The sequence below is a fragment of the Bradysia coprophila genome, chromosome II (assembly GCF_014529535.1).
Source record: "Bradysia coprophila strain Holo2 chromosome II, BU_Bcop_v1, whole genome shotgun sequence".
In the NCBI taxonomy this organism is placed as follows: domain Eukaryota; kingdom Metazoa; phylum Arthropoda; class Insecta; order Diptera; family Sciaridae; genus Bradysia; species Bradysia coprophila.
The window spans coordinates 304,176-324,953 of record NC_050735.1 but is presented as its reverse complement, the minus strand read 5'-3'; the positions used below and the strand labels follow the sequence as shown (position 1 = coordinate 324,953).

The following is a 20,778-nucleotide window of genomic DNA, read 5'->3' as shown; positions in this document are numbered from 1 at the left end:
AAACGGTTGTATAAGAATTGTTTCGCTCGAATGTCACCAGTTTCTTCAATTAACATTTTGCCAATCGAATCTACGAATAATTTTGTTTCCTTGCACCACGGGCCTAATGTTTCGAATGCTAAACCAGCCAACAGAAAACCTGACGCTTTGAGTTTCGTATAATGACTGTGCTTCTGTTGGCATGCTCGTTCAGCCGCTGAACCTGTTACCTTGCTTGTAAGGTGAAGATATGATGCTGCCAAAGTGTCGACACAGGTAACGTCCCAAATTAACCGTTTCACTTTGGACCATGGTGCGAAAATATTCGTTCTACTTTTTCTTTAAAGAAAATATTTGCTTCAGAGAAATCATCAAAAAACGAATATTTTGCCGCCCAAATGTAGGCTATACATTTGCAAAAGGTTCCCTTTAAGTTGTTACGAAAGAAAATTCAATAAGAAAATTTGCTATTCGAACGGCCGGCGCACAATTCTTTGTTGAAGAAATTTCTTTGTCTTTACTATTTCGGATGGAAAATAATTTAAGAAAATGTTTTTACAGATGAATTTTCTTGTATCGTATACGTACGCTAACTGCGCTCATATTCATTTATTTATCCGTAACTTTAATAACGAAGATATGCGAATACATTTTCGATATTATCCGTTCAGAAGAAAAATCATAAATCTTCTACTTAAGAAGAAAAGAAAGATTGGCTCAGACATCTGATCATCTTAAAATTAATGCCTTATTCAAGCGGCACGGCGACTACAATAGACAGACACCAATAAAAGAATTCACAAAAGGATAATCTAAAGAGAATATTATATAGTCGGGGAATGTAGATCCAAATATTATAATATGTAAGTAGGGTACACAAGTAATCTCATCGTATGGTACAATAAAGAGAAGATCCTCCCATATGTACGTTTTTTCTTCTTCTTTATTTCCATTTGCATTGAACAAACTTTCTATTCAATAAATTAAAAAATGGTCATGACAATACCGCTTGGTATTTTTCTAGCGATTATTTCGCACTGGTAAATTCTTAAAATTCACTCAAACCTTATATTTTAAGTAGTTGAAGTGTGTTTGGTGGCTTCGACGAAGTATACACTGTGAAATCCTTTAAATTCATAGAAAATCCGCAAAATCATAGAACATCCTTTGAAAGTATCAATAAAATCAAATCGAAAGAAAAAATTGTTTGAAAATCACGGCAGAGTAAAATAAACAAGGCAGGAGCGTTCATATTATTGAAAAGTCAAATAAAGTAGTATTAGGCATGTATAAAAATGAACTATCATAACTGGGAAGTGGATAAATGTATTACATAAACACAAATGCCTTTACTCTGCCAGGGAAATGAAAGAAAAATCTTTAAAGGATTATCCAGATTGTCCTACATTTAGGCAAGATATCATTTAAGAGCAATCTTCACTTGACAAATTCGTAGTCTACATTTGGGTACAAAAGTGTTTTATTTTTGATGATAATTTTGCACTCGCATCCTTTTTGGAAGAAGTAAAGACATCGTTTGGTTTTGAAATGTATTAGATTTGAATAAACAATAGAAAGGTTTGTGATGATGTAACACAAATTGACACAAATTTTGAGTTTTCATGGACCTCACCACATCACCACAAACATTTCTATTTTGTATTCCAGCCTAACACATTTCATCACCAAACGATGTCTTTACTTTTTCCAAAAAGGATGCGAGTGAAAAATTATCGTAAAAATGTGAAATTCTTGTGCCCAAATGTAGGCTACAAATTTGACAAGTGGAGATTGCTCTTAAGCGTCAGACTTTTTTCAGAGAGTACTTGCATACTTCGAGGTTTTGCTCTGAAGCCAAGTTAAGCCGACGGTCCACACTGAACGTTTCATTAGACGTAAAAGGCTTCCTGTGAATTCTCTAGTGATCGTATATTTGCAAGGTGTTACGGTCACCAGGCCCGAACTGGCTATATGGGGTGATACGAAAACGCAGAAGTAGGTTTTTTTTGCAACATAATTCAATTTGCTATATTGGCGTGTTTTTGCAGAGGCTTTCGGCGCTTTTTCAAAGAGGTTTTCAAGTCTTTTCTTCAACTCAAGCGCACTTTCATACATTTTACAACAACTGGCGGAACTGGAATATGGTCATTACAATTCTTCTGTACGAAATACCATGTAAGCTCTCTATTAGAGATGTAAGAGGTTGTTTGATTTGCTGATTTTCAGTTTGGTCGCTAAAAAATGATTAATATCCTTGGCGCATATCAGCCAAGTTAAGTTGTTCGACAAGAAAATTGGTGAACTGAACCACTCAAACGGCATGTCAATTGTATGGATCATGTTTCGAAAGTTGCTACAAAACCACCATGTCTTCAATAATTCCTCCCACAGTCCATGTTTATTTACAGATTCATTCTCACTAAAGTGTTTTCCGTTTTATTACCTTCTTCGACGTACGTAATAATTCATAAAGCTACTTTACTATTTATGCTACTGGCCCGGGTATTTCCATTTCTGAAAGCCGCCTATACCGCCTATATAATGGAAATTAATAACCAATAATAGCCTTTGGGGTCTTTGGTTTTTTTTCCGATGCTCTTGTAAATAGATCTGGAATGTAACTTTTCCGTGGAAAGCTCGATGGGAGGGCGGTTCATCTTGCGTGGAAAATGTTTCGTTTAAGGTATCAAGTTTCGGTGATTTATTTTTAACGTTGAATTGAGATAAAAAACATGAAGCGTGGTAATTACTCATTCGAACTTATTTGGGAAACGAAATAATTGAACGGCAGTTCGTTAGAAATCGAAATCGAAATCGTTTGTGCCATAAATGTTTTAATGTAACCAGGTGATTGTGTTATCTATTCCTCTTTGGAAGGAAAGAGGTGAGCGGTAGAGAAGAAGATTCTTTTTTACTCGAAATTGAGCAAAGTTTGTCTCCGTCACAAATTTGCTACTTTTTGTTGCAAATTACAGACTAGAGTCTCAGTACACAGACAAAAAATCGTCTGCAGCTAATCTTTTTCTAATATAAAAAGCATTTGATCGTGATGGCCTCTAAAAGAATCTTTATTGGTTGCTCCATTGCTTCATCTTGAAACACTGGAAACCAGTAATGCCCAGGCGCCACTAACGTAACACACCCGTTCGTCCAATATTTTTTTAATGCCAAGTACATTTAATTTATATTTAACATCACAAAGGGTCTCTCTAGAAATTCAAGATGGATCTGACAACAATATTAACGTCTCTTTTCCGGACAAGTCTAAAGATATAATCGAGAATGTTGCATTTCAAAAGAAAATTAAAGACTTATTCACGAAACGACAAAGTATAAAGTTTTTCTATATTGCCCGTGACATACACAACAACGACTGAATTATCCTGAGGTGTATTTACACACAACGAGAGAGATACAGAGAGAACAACCTCTCCAGTCTTTCCTCGTAGCTCATAGTTTCATGTCATAAACTTTCGTTCTATATTTTACAAGAAAGAAACTAAGTTTGGAAATCAAATCCAGTTGAAGCAAAACAAAATTCGCATTTACATTTATTATTTAGAGCCGAACTATGTTTGAAGAGTACGAAACTAATGGAATGAATGCAAAAAGTTTGCTTCTCATACTGTTTTTTGTTGCAGAAAGTATAAACAAAGTTTTCATACGTTTGTTGTCATAACTGCATTGAGGAAAGAAACTGTGCACAATAATTATGATAAACAACTTTGAGACAAACAAAGTAGTTACCTACCAATTACGATTTTGCCGCAGTGAAACTAAATTAAGACATGCTGTCGTATTTCTTACGCTTTGTTTCGTTTTCCCTTGTTTTTTTTTGAAAGAATAATTTGAGATAGATTCAACGATAATTGGTTTCATAACAACGAACATAGTTTGTTCTAGATGTGGTGGGTTAAACCGAAAGTAAACTAAACTCAAGATAAGCTTTTACTTTTTCTGTTTTTTTTTTGTTCCATCCGTTCTGTTCGTTTCACATTTCATGACATAAGAAGTCATGTCGTAAACGCTCTTCAGAATTTAAGAGCGATCGTCCCTTCGCAAATTTGTAGCCTACATTTGGGCGGAAAACATTCGTTTTTTGATGATTTCTCTGAACCAACATATTTTTTTGAAAAAGTAAAACCATTGAAGCACGCAAAAATGTCTGAATTTGTGTAATCTGCTCAGGTTTCTCCAAGTAGGAAAGGTTTATCACCCACAAACCATTTTTTTTTATTTGTTTCAATTAGATTTCACAATTTATATTAATTTATATTCGATTTCTGCTTGGGCAAAAGATTTCTTCACGATTATTGGTTGATGGCAACGTTACTAGTACTGCCATAGCATTTCCGCGTTGCATATCTAAACTAATTCTTCGTGTAATATATAACGTTGACTTCTTTTCGTTTGTTGCTATTAAAATTATTTTACCCAAATCGATGAATTTTTTTGCGTGTGGACTTTATGGACCCATTGTTTCGAAGCCAACTGAAACGAAAATGTATTGAATGTATTGTATTAGCGACAGTATCTTCACAAGTTTCGTCCCAAAGCAAACATTTACTAGCTGATCAATGAGGAATTTATGTTATACCATCCGGACGCTTGCGGTCTTCTCTAACAGTTTCTGAAGGTTGGCGAAGGTTCTAGCAGACTGACCTCTACAAATCGTTTCATTGATAGAATGATGGTGAGGATGACGACCAGAGGCTTTTAAACAACTTAAACCATGATAACCATATTCGTCCACCGTTTTCCCACATTTGCATAAATGACAGTGACAGGTCTTAGCTCCAATTCATAGTGTGACCGCAACTATCAGTGAATCATTATCAAGGTATAGACCAAGGGAGGAAGATTGTAATGGGCCTAACCCTAAAATCTGATTTAAAAAGAAAAGAAAAGATTTTGGTTCAGAGAAATCATCAAAAAACGAATATTTTTCCGCCCAAATGTAGGCTACAAATTTGCAAAGGGTTCATTGATATTAAATTTTAGGTGAATCAGTGGATGAACAAATGAATTGAAAATAACATTTTGACGTACCCTAAGATGATAATTTCGTGAACTGGACTAGTAATAGTAATAATAGAATAGTAATAATAAAAAATAGATTTGGTTGTAGTAGTTCTTAGCAGTCCAGCTCTTAAAAGGTCAGAGCTGGTCAGACTACCACAAACAAATCTATTTTTTAAAAGCCCTACACTGGTGGTGGTAATTGTCGTCTTTCATTTTTGGAAAAGTATTTTTATGGAAAGATATAATTTAAAGACTGCAGAGTTTTCAGGTAAGCAACGATGCATCTGAAGAGGAATCTACACAAGGATAAATTGTTGCCTACATTTCTGGGCAAAATTATTATTTTGATGATAATTTTTAATTCGCATTCTTTTTAGAAAAGGTACGACCATCGTCTGGTGTTAAAATGCGTTAGCTTTCAGTAAAAATTTAAATGTTTGTGGTGATGTTAACCTCAGTCCGAGAAAACTCAATATTTCACGAAAATTGACACATAGTTTGAATTTTCTGGGAGTTAGGTTACATCACCACATACATTTAAATTTTTGTTAAAAACTACCACATTTTAACACCAAACGATGGTCATACTTTTTCGCATAAAATGGATGCGAATCCAAAATTATCATCAAAATAATAATAATTTTACCACGAAAAGTAGGCTACAGTTTAGCCATATGTAGATCCCTCTTAAAACGAATCAACATAACGCTAAATTTTAGCCTAAATTTGTGCGAAAAAATAATATATTATTGTTGATAACTTCGTATCCGCATCCTTTCTGGAAAAAGAAGAACCATTGTTTTATGTCAAGAAGTGTTGGCTTTGAGTAACAATGATAAATGGCTGCGTGGGGATTATTTGAAAAACTCAGAGAAATTTAGTGAATTAATACCGAAATACTCGACTCTGACCCGGAAATATCCTCGAAAGCTCGTTTTCATGACAACGGTTCAACCGAAATATCATCTTCAAAAAGCGACTGACCAAAAAACCATCACAACATAAAAATATTATTCTCCATTCGCAGCAATTAATTCTATTTTCTCTCTGCTTAAACCGTTTTCCTTCCTTCACTTCGTTACATATGCACACATAATTTCCCAAAATGTAGTTGAACTAATTTGAAATAATGCGCTCTAAAATAAATTTGTCTATCTATTCTACACCGCACAGTAAAAGTTGAAAAGTTTTTTTTTGTCATGCATTATGAAATGATGTTAAATAAAATCAGTCTTACGACACTGCTGCACTTTCGGGGGGCTTAAATCAAATATGTTGTTTTATGTTTGTTTCTGCTTTATGCTACTATTATATTAGCCATGAGCTGTGTGACATGCAGTGAGAGAGAAAAGTTTTTTGGGAGTTTTTAAACAAATTTGCTGGTTGGAAACATTTCAATTATAATTTTCCACATAAACGTTGTTTCACGTTCTATATCTTAATTAATAAATAAAATTTTAGAATATTACGTTGGATGTCATACGAGCGGTTAGATGATATTTTGTATACAAAAAGTGTTCTTGAACGTGGTGGAAAATAATGTTTGATGATTTACAACTTAATTATCATTTGAACCAGAATAGCATCGACTTTATGAAAATGTATAGTGTGCAGTTCTATTGCACAATAGTTATTTATGTAACAAAAATCGTATGGAAATATATACTCAATGTCTTGCCAATCTCGGCTTCGCCTCGGATTGACAAACTGACATCTTGTCCGATAATATACCTTCATACAATTCTTGTTGCACAAAACGTTTTATGCAATGAAGAAAATCAAATAATTACCGAAGATAACCACCGTGCAAATGCTTCATCGATAGAATTTGCTATCAAAAAATTTGGCAAATTCTGGAAAATTTTGGAAAATATTAGCAAATTCTAGCAAATTTTGGCAAATTTGAGGAAATTTGGAAAATTCAATTTCCCAAAAATAGGCCCTGCTCTAGATGTGTAATTATGACACACGGCCTGCGGTCAAGTACTTCGCACCGAGATTCATACAACGTTTTATGCAACAGGACAAAAATCAACTTTGTTGAACACAAAAATGTCATTCATTTCGATACAACAGTGCGAAGAAGTACGTCAATAATTCGGTGTGGCTGGTTTACATCTATTAGATCAGTGACAATGCCGTTTGAGCTGTTAAATAAGTTGTCAATTCCACAAAGCTTACCTCAAATCGAACAAAAAAAAGTGGATAGTGAGACGTCACACAAATTTTCTTACATTTCAAGGAGCGGCTCTGTGAACGAAACATCTTTTGAGGTTAACTTTGTGAAATTGACAATTTTTTTGTGAGAACTTTTTGAGAGAAGAAACCGCTATATGACACTGATCTGTTCTTTTTAATACTGAACCATTCTGATGAAAATGACTATTTTTAAGTGGTAGTGACAGAAATAGTTGTAGTGAAACTGAACTCGTAAAGAAAAAAGTTGTGGAAAGTTTTCTGTGATGAAATTAACGAGGAAATTAGAGCTGCATCAGACTGATAAAACTTTTGGATGTTCCGTGTATTTTCGAAGTTTTATAGACCAGGCCAAGTAATTTTCAACAATGATGACATTTTAAAGGGCTTTACGGAAAACTGTTTCATTTTGCGTAATATTTACATTAAACCGTTTCCGAGAAAAGTCCTCATTTATAGCAAATTAATGTGTGAACACAAACCGGAACTACTCCGAAATTAATAATTTTTGCAGCAAAAGATGTATTACTCGTCTCTTTTATTGAGATTGATACTGAAATGAGATGCAGTAAAAAATGCTGAACAAAAATTAAATGACCAGATTTTTGGTGACTATAATTGTTGCACGTCACTCATTCAAAAAATATTTTTGGTGGAGACCACAATTGTTTCCTTCCTTAGATATGTAACAGACTCTTTTTTCGTCCAACTCAGAGGAAAATCTTGGATAACTTCGGATTACTTATAGGACCATATCGAATTTGTGAAAGATTACTTGCCTTTCGAAGTAGATTAGATCGAAACATTGTCGTCATAGACTTAAATTTTTTAAACTTCGAAATTAAAAATTATTTCGTGTGGTTTCGTGTTGGAGAGTTGCTGGTAATTTCGTTGTTAGCGTTTTCAACAACCGGCTATGTCAAAATCTTTCGAAAGTTTTGAAATATTAGAGCACGTACAGAAAAAGCACTTTTTTCGACGGGTTGAGTTAATGAAACTAAATTTTGACAACTCTCACAGCGATGCAAAGAATAAATAAGATAAATAAGATTATCGACAAATGAGACGGACGATCAAGGCTTGCCGAGATGGCCTCTCATGTATTAATATTGCCTTTTATCATGTGAGCGAAAACGAAACAACAACAATTGCAGTGTACAATAATTTCCGATTTATCCTACTAGACATTTAACGGTGACGCCACAACATGGCGCAAGTATTACAAAAATTTGAAGACGTCTTATTATTCCTGATAAATAATGAAAACCAAAGCTAATTTGACATCTTCAAAGACAACTTTCAATGTTATTATTCTCTATAAAAATCGGTCGGGAAGAATCTCACAGTCTAACCTCACAGTTAATTTTAGCAGGATTAACTGCGCGACATAGATTAAATGTCAGTGAATTCAATACAATTTTTATACGCGCTCCTGTCTATGGGTCTGTTCCAAGTGCATCATCGAGGATCATCTGTTCCGAGTGCATCATTCAAACGTCATCCACAGACAACATAACCAAACAAAATGTATAGAAAAGCGTTGAAGTTATGGCTCTGTGGATGACGAGACGATTGACAGTAATTGCACCTGCACTTGGAACAGATCTAAAGATTGACCTGCTATCGAAAAAAGTGACAGAAATTCCATATATTTTCTGTCAAAATTTCATTTCATGGCTTTAATCCGAGTTTTTTTTACAAGGTTCTAAAAGAACAGGTTAAGACACTTACGAAGGCGGGTGAAACACAAATCTTGACAATTCAGACATGTATATTGTTTGAAAAGTCAACTTGAAAACAATTTTTTTTTGTTAAGTTGAAATCGTCATATAAAATTTTCCAAACCTAGTTGGCGCTACAGGAAAATTTTGATCACACCGCCTTAGTGATCAACTCGAAAGTGTCTTAACCTGTTCTTTCAGAACCTTGTTTTTTTACGGGTGCACTAATTGAAATTGTCTGAATTTATGAATATCAAATGCCCGTCATATCTTTAAATGCTACAATGAATTTCTTTTTTACTCAGAGTTAATCAAGCCATTCGACCCATTTCAAAGAAATGAAATTTCTATTTTTACATTTTCTATTTCTGAGCTTCGGAAATAGATGCTCGGTTTTCATAAAAAAAATTTCGTTTTGCATTCCACATTTAATTTGCAGACAAAACGATACCGATACGATCAAACGGAATTCATAAATTTTACGCTTTATTTAATTAGTTTTTGTTTATTTCAAAGGGCATTTAGAATGTGTTATATGTTTGGCAACTTTTGCAAAAAAAAAAACAAAAACAAAAAAAACAGATCCCCAGTGAATGGGCTTTTTGTATCAGATTTCCATTCGGTGTGTTTTGTATACAATTTTATTTGCACACAACGCAGATTGTTATGTTTCGAAATAAAATGGATATTTTCGTATTGTGCAGAATGGAGTGATTAATATCGAAAAAGTGGGTTATAAAAGGGAATTTATTTATTATCATGAAGGCATTTTCCCCCAAAAAATAAACGTTCTGAAATAGAATAGCCAATGTGCGGATGGATGGATAAATATCTAATTCATTGGGCCATTTAAATCAATTGATCATCGTAATGTTGGGTCATTGAATTTTGTGTGTTAGTGTGTGATGAAGAGCTAAACAGAAATTTTGGAAAATTGGCTTTGTTGAGCTCGCATGAATTAGTACGAAATGGACGTAGCAATTTTGTAATAGATTGTGGAAATTGTTATCGTCACTACCGCATAAATCAGCAATGGCACTGTCTTCGAGTCGGTCTTTTGAGATACGAAATTTAAAAATCAAAATCCAAGGTAAATTTAGTGTGGAGCGAATGCCATATATAACCGAATTAGAAATGCGGTGGCACGAAAGTTCGATACAAACGCCATCTCATCCCTTCTATTGTGAGATAGTGAAAATATTTTGTGAAACACATGTAAATCATAGTCAACCATTTTAAAAAAAAGATGTCAATGGCATCGAACTAATGTACTAGGCCGCACGTCTGAACGACATTACCTCCTCACTATATTTACCTTGTCAAAATCATTTGTTAGTAAATTGAATTTTTGATCACATTGTCCATGAAAATATTGTTCGATGAAGTGACAGAAGTGACCGACTTGCCGACAGCGTCAATCATTGAAAGTTCTGTGAAATAGTGCTCAAAAAATAGGAAATTTCATTTCAATAGTGGTCGTCACAACAATGGTTCCCGAAGCTTCAACCGATGAGAGAAAATTACCATTTTCTCGCCTGGGTTGTGAAACAGTTATTTACGTAACGATTGAGACTCACTGACAAAAAAGTTTCGGAAAACTCACCTGTCGCAGGTAACTTTGTCTCCAGGCAATCTACATTATCTGCCGCGGCTGTATTTTTTGTATGGGGCGTTACAGCTGTGGCAGCTATTGTAGATTACCTGGAGACAAAGTTACCTGCAACAGCTGAGTTTTTCGAAACTTTTTTTGTCAGTGAGGCCGAAAGAGTTATGTATTAAGTTTTATATTTCTTACATTTCTGTCACTTTCGCCCCGTGGTTTTACATTTTTCTTTTGTAACCCAGAACGAAGCATATAAAAACATTTCTTGGCGTAACAATGTCTTTTGAATTCATTTGAAGAATTCGAATTTCTTTTCTTGTACACTTGCCACAAAGCATTTTCAACTAACCTCCCTAATTGGACATTGTCATAACCAACAAAGCAAAATTTCCAACATTCTCTTAAAGTCCATACAGCAGTATGTGCACCCACACAAAAGCACTTTACCTTCAGGATATCCTAAAAGTGAAAATTATTTTTCTAAAGTTTAAATGTGTTTGCCAAGAAGTGGACTGAACAACAGACCCGAACAAATACAACACAACACAATACGCTCGGCAGATTTGAACGAATTTCATGGTGTCAATCAGCAGCGTATATGTGTTCAATTCAATTCAACACCTTTGTCACCGTAACATGCCAAAAATGTCGTCCACATGTTATGTGTTATGTGAATGAATGTTTCTCCACCGGATTTTATTGAAAATAGGTTTTCGTTATTTTGTGCTCGTCCGGTGGTACTAGCTTTTATATGGATATGGTATTTTGTGAGTTTTGTGGAATGGCCCATGAGTCAGGAACTCCATAAATAACTAGATTTCTTTTGTGATTATAATTTGAAAGATTGGGAAAAATACTGCGTATAACTTACACCTTTCGGCATTTCAACACCTTCGACGTATGCCTCCACTAAAATGCACATATGTATCTTTGATAAAACCAATTTTGCTTACAAAGTACGACCCTAATACGACTAAATATTTGACATTTTTGTGCCGACGTGACTTGACTACTTAACTGATTGCATTTAAAAGCTTATCACTAGAGTGCAGTGCTCAAAAATTTATTGTTCCACCTTGCTCAATTAAATGCGGTCCCTCCGAAAAAAGCAGAGAGATGAAAAGTTGGCGACTGGGACGTCGCTTCGACAGATAGAGGTAACATGTGGGCCATTTCTGTAGAACAAATGAAATGTCAGAAATGGCCGACAATTTCCAAAAATTGGTTTATTGTTTACAAAAAAAATAATTTTTGACTGCAATGATTCGAGCTACAAATTATGGAAATAGTTTTCCTACAGTGTTTCCTATCTGTCGAAGCGACGTACCAGTCGCCAACTTTTCATCTCTCTGTCGAAGCGACGTCCCAGTCGCCAACTTTTCATCTCTCTGGAACAAAGACATTTTAAAATTAACGACAACTTTCCAGTGAGAATCGACGTTTAACTTCTTTCATTTTTGATGATATCTTTTCATTAGAAACCCTTTTGAAAAATGTACGATCGCAATAACATTCACGAATATATGTTGGCTTTTAACAGAAAGAAGATTTGGTTGTGGACGTTTGACCAGATCTGAGAAAAGTCAACAGTTTAACGAAATTTTCATGAACTGCTCAGTTCTCTTTGAGGTCAGGGCTGGTCAAAATGCATCAACCAAATCTATTTTCTGTTGAAAGCTATCACATTCGCGGTCGTTATTGCGGTTCTATATTTTTGAAAAAGGATTCTGGTGGAAAGATGTTATCAAAAGTGAACTATAGTCCAGTCTTTAAAAAACGCCCAAATTTATGCTTTTCAGCAAAGTATCGCTGCGAAAAGCAATGAACCATTCGCAAATTTGTAGCCTACATTTGGGGGGGGGGGAAATATTTGTTTTTTGATGATTTTTTTGAATCAAAATCTTTTTTATGAAAAAGTAAAACCATAAAAGCAAGCAAGAATGTGTGAATAATTGGTTTGTCGATGATAGCTAATCCCACCAGGAGAAACCTATGCAGATCGTGTAAATTTACACAATCGAAAAAACTATCCAGTCCAGTAAAATGGTAGTTCAATTTTTTGAGTGAAATACGTGGTGCTTTCGTAATTTTCTGTTTATCGTCTGGTCGTTTCAAAGTTTAGAAAAACTTCTAGAAAAACTGCGAACTTGAAGTCTTTCTGCAGAACAACTTTTTGCTTAGAATAATGTTTTCCGTCGATTAATATAAGATTATCGTCACTCTCGCAGAGTGAAGAATATATTATTTTATTGTAATAATGTTGATATGTGGAACGTCACGTACTAGCTGATGCTACGCATACCTACAATAAATCGTGTAGAACTTACCAAGGCTGTATATTTTGGGGAGGTCACGCAGATACAGATACGCGGGTTACACACCACAGTTGATGATAAAATGGCCGATTTCATACAAAAATTCACCTACTCTGATGATTCTCGTCGTCTTGATGATGTGGTGAAAATTTTTACATGTAAAATCATCAGAAGTGGTGTGTTCCCGCGTATCTAATAAAATGGCGGTCTGCGTGACCTCCCCAAAGTATACAGCCTTGGAACTTACAACATTCCATGAAGCAACTACTTCAATTCATGAAGCATCTACTTCAATTATTGAAGCATCTACTTCAATTCTTGAAGCATCTACTTCAATTCATGAAGCATCTACTTCAATTCATGAAGCATCTACTTCAATTCATGAAGTCACTACTTCAATTCATGAAGCATCTACTTCAATTCATGAAGCATCTACTTCAATTCATGTAGTATCAACTACACTTTATCCATCTAGCCAGAGGAATTTATCGGTCTATACGGTCTATACGGATAAATACTGACAGTAATTTCTCATTTACCCTCTCAAATACAATCAAAGAAAAGACAATAGGTACCGACTTATCAACACGTATATACAATAAAAATCCTTGTCAGAATTCCGATTTAAATTATAGAGCTTAACAAATGAAGACCTAGATGTTTCTGGATTTTTGCCACATACATGCCGGGCTACTAGGAGGGCGAAATGTTAGAACTTTAGATTCTAATCCTTCAACACTGTTGAGAGCCCAGCTAGGGAAAATTTTAGTTTCCCAGTGAGGTTCTCAACCGCAATTTATCTACAACCTAACACCCTCTTCGTATATTTTTACTGACTAAATAAAACTTTTCATTAACAATAATTAAAGCTGGTCTGAAAGCAAACAAACAAATAATGACGAATGTATAGATGGAATTAAAACGGTTGACTCGGATATCTCGCCAGATAACTTCGAATATTTTTTTTAACAACAATAAAAATCCATGAAACAATAAATTTCATGAAAATTTATACACATAACACCCGACGTGCGTATAGTTACCACGATTTTCCCGATGCCGTAGTAATGCTTTTACCAGCGCAATAAAAACGAAACCCGAAAAACATAAAATTTGAATATAAAGCATGTCATATTGAAAAAAAAAACAGGATCCGATCTGCAATAAAGAAATAATATCCAGCGAAATATCATTTTTACCCTCAGGATCCAATAAGAAGAAATCGAACAGTCTCCAATAAAAGAAAAAAAATATTTTCAATTGGAAATTCAAGAAAAACGCATTATAAGCTTGCCTAGCTTTTTCGCTTTATTATTTAAAGATGTGAAATAATAAAATAAAAAAAAACTGCTTGTGATTTGATGGCCTATTCAAATTTTACACGTCGTATGACTAAAATAAAATATATCACACCAGAACTCTCCTTCATCAATCCCTCTTCAAGTGTAAAGAATATATTATTCGACGAAAAAATTCAAACATTTCCATTAAATTGCATAAAATTCTTTAGCATATGTGTGTTTTTGCGAGTCTATAGTACAGTGGCTCTGCGACAATCAAATTGGAATGGAAATACTTTACCATGCTATAAGGAGAGGAGATTGTAGACGTTGGCGGTAAACAATTGACTCTCTTGCTAAATTTGTTATCGAGACTTGTAGGCATTGCTGGTCGAGCCGAACGCGAGAACCGTAATAACCACACGTCAAGATAACAAATCTGGCAAGAGATGCAAACACTTTTTTATCTGTCGAGAACATATATACCGAGATAAACAAAAATGATCTGGAGAGATTAGTGGGAAATTATTATTGTTCTAGGCAGATAAAACAAATTGTAATACGCTTAAAACCGAGAAATGATAACAGATGGCGTTTGGCTTCACGGCCGCCGCAAACAACGACACCTGTTATCATCTCTCTGTCTGATTCAATTTGTTAAAGTGTGACCGAAAAGTTTCTTAGGCTTGATTTCCACTTATCAAAAAAGAACTCCGTGTGAGAGACAAAATTGATTTTTTTTACTTGTTGAACTCTCTCTCTCTATCTGTCTCTCATGACTCTCACACGGAGTAGTTTGTGTTAGTTAAAACCATACTTTAAAACACCTCTCCGCTTTGACTCCGTGCACGTCTCCTCTTACTTTACAGGTGTGTGATGAAGACAGATGTAACAATAGATCCAATGTTATTAAAAGCGTGGTCTAACATGGGTTTAATTGTTTAAACCATAGAGTCCAGTTTCCCATATATTTTTGTAGTCTAGCATTTAGGGACCAAAATACGTCGAACATTTACAATTTAGTCTTGTAACATATCCGCCATATCCTCCATAGCATGCCGAAGAAATGCTGTCAGCAGCCAATACGTTAAAAACTAAGGTGTAAACGTTCGACATATTTTGGTCCTTAAATACTAGACCATTGTGGTCTTCGTTTGATCGATAGTGCCACCATGCCACCTCTCGAGTATGGTTTAAACACATCTGTCAAGTATTGTATCGTTTATATGACAGATGCATTTAAACAATAGCGTCACGTCTTTTATAACATCTGCTTCATTGTTTAAGTGCATGCGCGCATCTGTCAAGTAAACGGAATGAAAACGGAGAGATCTTTTTGAGTGTGCGGCCCCCCTTAAGCAATCGGAGACAAAATGAATGACTGAGGACCGATCTCAAGAAAAAGATTGTCATCTCTAAATAACAATATTTACGTTATGGAGTAGAAGCAATCCGCACTAGTCGACATACTGGAAATTCTTTATCATATTCACAGCCATGATAATTTGAATATTCGATCAGAGAAATGAATGAACCCACTTGACACTTAACAGAACACAGAAAAGAATATATGCAGGAAAAAGTCCCTATACCGAAAACCATTTAAAATCAATAAGGCAGAAATATTCTGTCCAAAGTTTATATATGTATGGTGACATTGGGATATTTTTTTGCGCTATTTCCATCATAATAGGGAATTTATACGAACCAATGTGTATAAAAGGCCATTGTAGTTTCATGCCGACGAATGCGGAGGATGCGGAGGCATGGGGGTATAATATTGAAGAGCTATTCAAATTATCCGATGCGATAGAAAAATGTGTGTGTTTGAGAATAAATATATGTATACGGTCACCATAGCCGCATTGGTAGGACATAAAATATGCAACATTGAATGTGAAAAAATCACATGAATATTAATGAGCGGAACATACATTTTCCGAAGTTTTTTTTTCTGCCAGCCAGCCGGAGGGAATTTTTAAATACATTTTTGTCTCTTCGTTTTAATTGGCTGATTGTAATGTAATTAGAGGAATCTGAGTGGTAATGAACTTAACTTTGTCAAGTTATTTACTTTTAGAAAAAAAAAATCAATTTAATTAGATCGGAAGATGTCTTTTGTCCTAGGGGTGGGTGTGTTGCGTTACACTTTATCAGACGGACTTTTTTAAATTGGAAAGCGAATAAAATTTCAAATGGATTTTCCCAATTTCCGTTTGATTTTGATTGTGACAATTTGCGTTTGTGTGCATTCAAATTTCGTTTGATGATTTTTTATTGGAATTTTTCTAGAGTTTTAAATCTATTTTCCTTTTGGTGTCGAAGATCCTCAAGCCCGTTGTTGAAAGTAGCTAGCCCGTAAAGGAGAATCTTAAAGCTGAATATCAAAAGTTGTGACAAAACTTCTACGATAACGATGAAAACTTCCTCTAGAATTATTTTCAAATAAACTTTTCAAAGTGGATTCGAAACAAATTTTTGTAAAAAAATATTTTCTTATTTCCTTTGCAGAGACGTCTTCCAGCCGAATTCACCGGATATCATCTCATCAAAAGTGAATGCTATGAAATTTGAAACGACTCAAATAATTGATTGAACGAGCAAAAAAATGTGCATCACACAAACAAGTTTAATGAAAAATGTGCGCGAAATTTTTAATTACAATGTTTAATGGGAAAGTTAATTTTCCTTTTTGAGATTGCATCGTTTCAAACTCTTTCCAGGAAAATCGACGTTTGAACGTTCTTATGTGTAGAATGTGAAATAAAGGAGAGAAAGAAAGAAAAAACATTGAAATCAGAAACGGTTCGACAGAAAAACGAATCAAAGGGATAATAAAACTTTTGATGTCGATGTGATCGAAGAGTGAACTAACGTTTCGATAACAGTGAGATCTATAGAACAAACGAATAGACGATGAAGACTTACATGGAATGGATATTATTTTCATATATTATGTTACTGCATATGAGATTGTTTACGTTTACAAGTAAGTACATAGCCATCATGCCTTGCATTTTTCTCTTACAATTTTTTTTTGTTTACAATATTTTCTAAAACGAATGCAAATGATATCATATCTAAGACTACGAATGAGTTCCTCACACGGTTTTGAACATATGTCATATTGTTGCACAGCAAGAGCAAACGAAATTAGCTCAAATTCCACAAATGTGTGAATATTTTTAAGGACTTGTTGAATGACATGGACTGGACATGGATTGTATGTGAACTCTTCCGACCATAATGATACGGAGAATATAACAGTATTGTTTTAACGAAATCAAAAATTGTTTATTAATAGTACATGGTCGTGAAGGGTGTCATTTGACAGGTAATTTAATGTGCTTTTGGGCCAAACAGGGTCTTAAGTGGTTTGGATGCATCTACGATGAAATAGAAGTTGAAATGTTTAGGTGTACATATTTCATCATAGATGCATCCAAACGTCATAGGACCCTATTTGGCCCAAAAGCACGGTAAATTACCTGCCAAATGACACCCTACACAACCATGTACGTTTTGTGCATCTCGAGAAATTTCAGTAAGAACAGTGTAAGTCTTCGGTTGAAAACTTCAACTGCACATATTTCAGTGTCGATGAATTTTAAACCCAATAAGTCCCTATTCGGCTCAATAGTACATGTTATTACCTTTCTAATGACACCCCACACGACCCTGTACGGCTCGTGTAACTGGAGAAATTTTTGTAAGAAAAGTGCAAGTTTTCGGTTTTTGGTCACCTTTCACCAGCCACAAAAACTTCGAAGAATTTTTTTGAAAGTGGTTTTGGCTTCTAGGGTCGGTCGAATACCTTTCTAGGCACATATAAAAAAAGTCCGCTGGAAAATGCGTCCGATTTCCGAATCCTACTCTATCAGGTAGAATTGAGAAAAGAGAACTGATGCCATGCACCCTCTACAGGTCTCAGGTAGATTCTATGTGTGAGTTGAAGAAAAGTAAAAAAGGAGAACTTTTGCTACTTTGGTACTTTTGTCTTTGAGTCAAAGAAGATAGAAATGATCTGTACGCTAACACTTCAAACAATTTTTTTTTCAATTTCATTCTATACTGTACTAGTAGCTTCATTCTGACACCAATTTCGTTTCTCTGCGATGTAAGATGACTTAGATACATGATGTCATACACACACTAGCTATATTTACGGAAAAACACTTCTAGCATTCAACTAGAACAGTGCCAGAACAAACCATTTTTGTATGCAGGAAAAATGTGTGCCATTGCTCTCAAACCGGGGCTTTTTGGGATGAATGAGAGGTCTCGGGGGTATAATTAATTAATTGGCAACTCATAGCATACGACAGTGGTTGATGTCTTTATAAAAGTGAAGCAGCTACAATCAGATTTATGAACAATGTGACATGGAAATTCTGTTCTACAATATTTTCCATCTCTAATTGGAATGATGATCAGGCAGGTTTTCATTCCATTAGGTAGATGTACATTATGACATTTTATAATACTTTGTCTATTGGCATGATGTGTCAAAAGTGACTATTCACACATTGTGCACTTCTTTACATAAACTCATAAACATTCTATTATATGACATTTTGTAGACTGTCCCTAACATCGAAGGAAACCCCTTTTAAATCCCTTGTGAAAAGTAAAACAACTTGTGATCAAGTACTTATGGAAAGAATTAACTCTCTACACGACATTTAGAAGAAACGTTGATTTGATTAATGTCGCAGTGTCTTTATAAACATGCTTAATTTTACAATGTCCAAATTTAGTAAGGAAGAGGCTGTTCGCGAATTGTGAAACACTTCAAAATACTTTGGCTATTCGTACGTTGCACCCAAAGTATTATAAAGTGACTAGTCGCACAATATACGAATAACATCTTCGAAAAATTAATTTATTTAGTTTGAAAAAGCACAGAAATTTCATGTACATCCTCTGCCATTAAAATGATTAGTTACACGCCAAGATGTGAGCCTAATTATTAACAAATATTTCAGTTTTTCCAATTTCATTTGTTCAGATTGAACGAACAGTCCGCCGAGAATAAATATCTCTTCAGATTCTAAAATGAAAGATTTGACTAATTCTCTCAATTCTGATTTATCCGACACGATTCTACCCTCCAATTTTTCTTCTTAAAATATGTGTGCCATTCCTAAGACATTAATGTTTCAGCGACAATTCGTCATACACATTTTACATTACAATGGTTACAATTCCAAAAGATATTTAATAAAGAACCAGCTACTTTTCATATAAATAATTTCGTAAGCTTTTCACAGGGAATAGGTTGACGTATAATGATGTCAAATAAATTTCAGTTTCAAATTGCTTATTTTCCGTTTCGGGTTGATTTGAGTTCGTGTTTTTGGAACGGCCCGTGCAACGAAGTGAGTTTTCTAAGCTCTGGTGTATATGTCGTGGCATTGGTTCAGAATTTTCTTTCGATTTATCGTAAGATTTATGAAGTGGCTCTTACAGGACGAATCGGAGAAGTATTACTGTTGTTTTCGATACGGTGCACTAATGTCATTTAATTTAATACATTAAATTAAGGCTCTGAACAGGTCAGGTCAACCGATTTTTACCCGAAACCTGTTTTGACTCGAAACCTGTTTTGACCCTAAAACTGTTTTGACATAAAACCGGTTTTAATCTGAAACTTACTTTGACCTAAAACCTGTTTTGACAGAGAGCCTGTTTTGACACAAATCCTGTTTTACCAGAAACCTGTTTTCACCTGCAACCTACTTTGACCTGAAACTTGTTTTGACCCGAAACCTGTTTTGACAGAAAACCCGTTTTGACCTGAAACCTACTTTGACCTAAAACCGGCTTTCACACGAAACCTGCTTTCACACCTTTCACACGAAACCTGTTTTGACCCGAAATCCGTTTTGACCTGAAACCTGTTTTCACATGAAACCTAATTTCGTAAATTTCGATCTCACTTGAAACCTGAAACATAGAAATTAGGACATCATGAGATGATTTTCAACCTGATTTTTTTTACAAATTTGTATGAAAATTTCTAAAAATCTCTGCTCAGGTTCAGGTACTCTTAAAAAATACCTGACCTGAAATTTATCGACCGAAGTCTTAAAAGAATTCTCTCGTTCCGATTCCGATTAGCTGATATAGTGACAACCAGCGAAACAAATGGTACATTTTGCGTGAGCATAAGAGTATTAAACTTGAAGGAAGAGTTTGATTCATTACTTTGACCAATCAGCGTCAGTTTTATTTTCATCGACAAAAGCTCTGTTATGAAATACGAAACACTCCCTAAACTGAGCAGCGCACAGTCTTCCACATGATTGATAAAGCTTTATAACCTCTGAAGTAGCATTTTATTATATCATATCTTACAATCTAGGGACATAAAATATATGTGGTTACTTGTTTGTTATTACACAGATGAACTTGAGCTGCTGGATGTGTGCTGAGTTCTCGTATTATTAGTAAAAATGGTACGTGTCAAGAGTTTATTTATTTCTGTCAAATACAGATGGTTAAAACGATTTTTTTTTTGATGAATGAGTTATCATCACCTAATGTCATTAGAGAAAAGGAAGCAAAAAAAAACCGGTTGAAAAAAGTACGTGTAAGTATACGAAAAGAAAAATATAAATCAATATAAATCAATCGGAAGGTTAACTCGGAACATTTTATGG

At 34.7% G+C, this 20,778-nt stretch overlaps 1 protein-coding gene across 1 annotated transcript in view; it reads left to right on the top strand.

The window, feature by feature from the left end:
* The window catches only part of LOC119076707 (tyrosine-protein phosphatase Lar-like), a 130,792-nt gene that overhangs the window by 14,574 nt on the left and 95,440 nt on the right, over window positions 1-20,778 (top strand). The window contains exon 2 of the mRNA XM_037184031.1: window positions 16,628-17,105. Within this exon, the coding sequence (XP_037039926.1) occupies window positions 17,033-17,105 (73 nt within the window). The 5' untranslated portion in view covers window positions 16,628-17,032. The remainder of the gene's footprint in view (window positions 1-16,627; window positions 17,106-20,778) is intronic.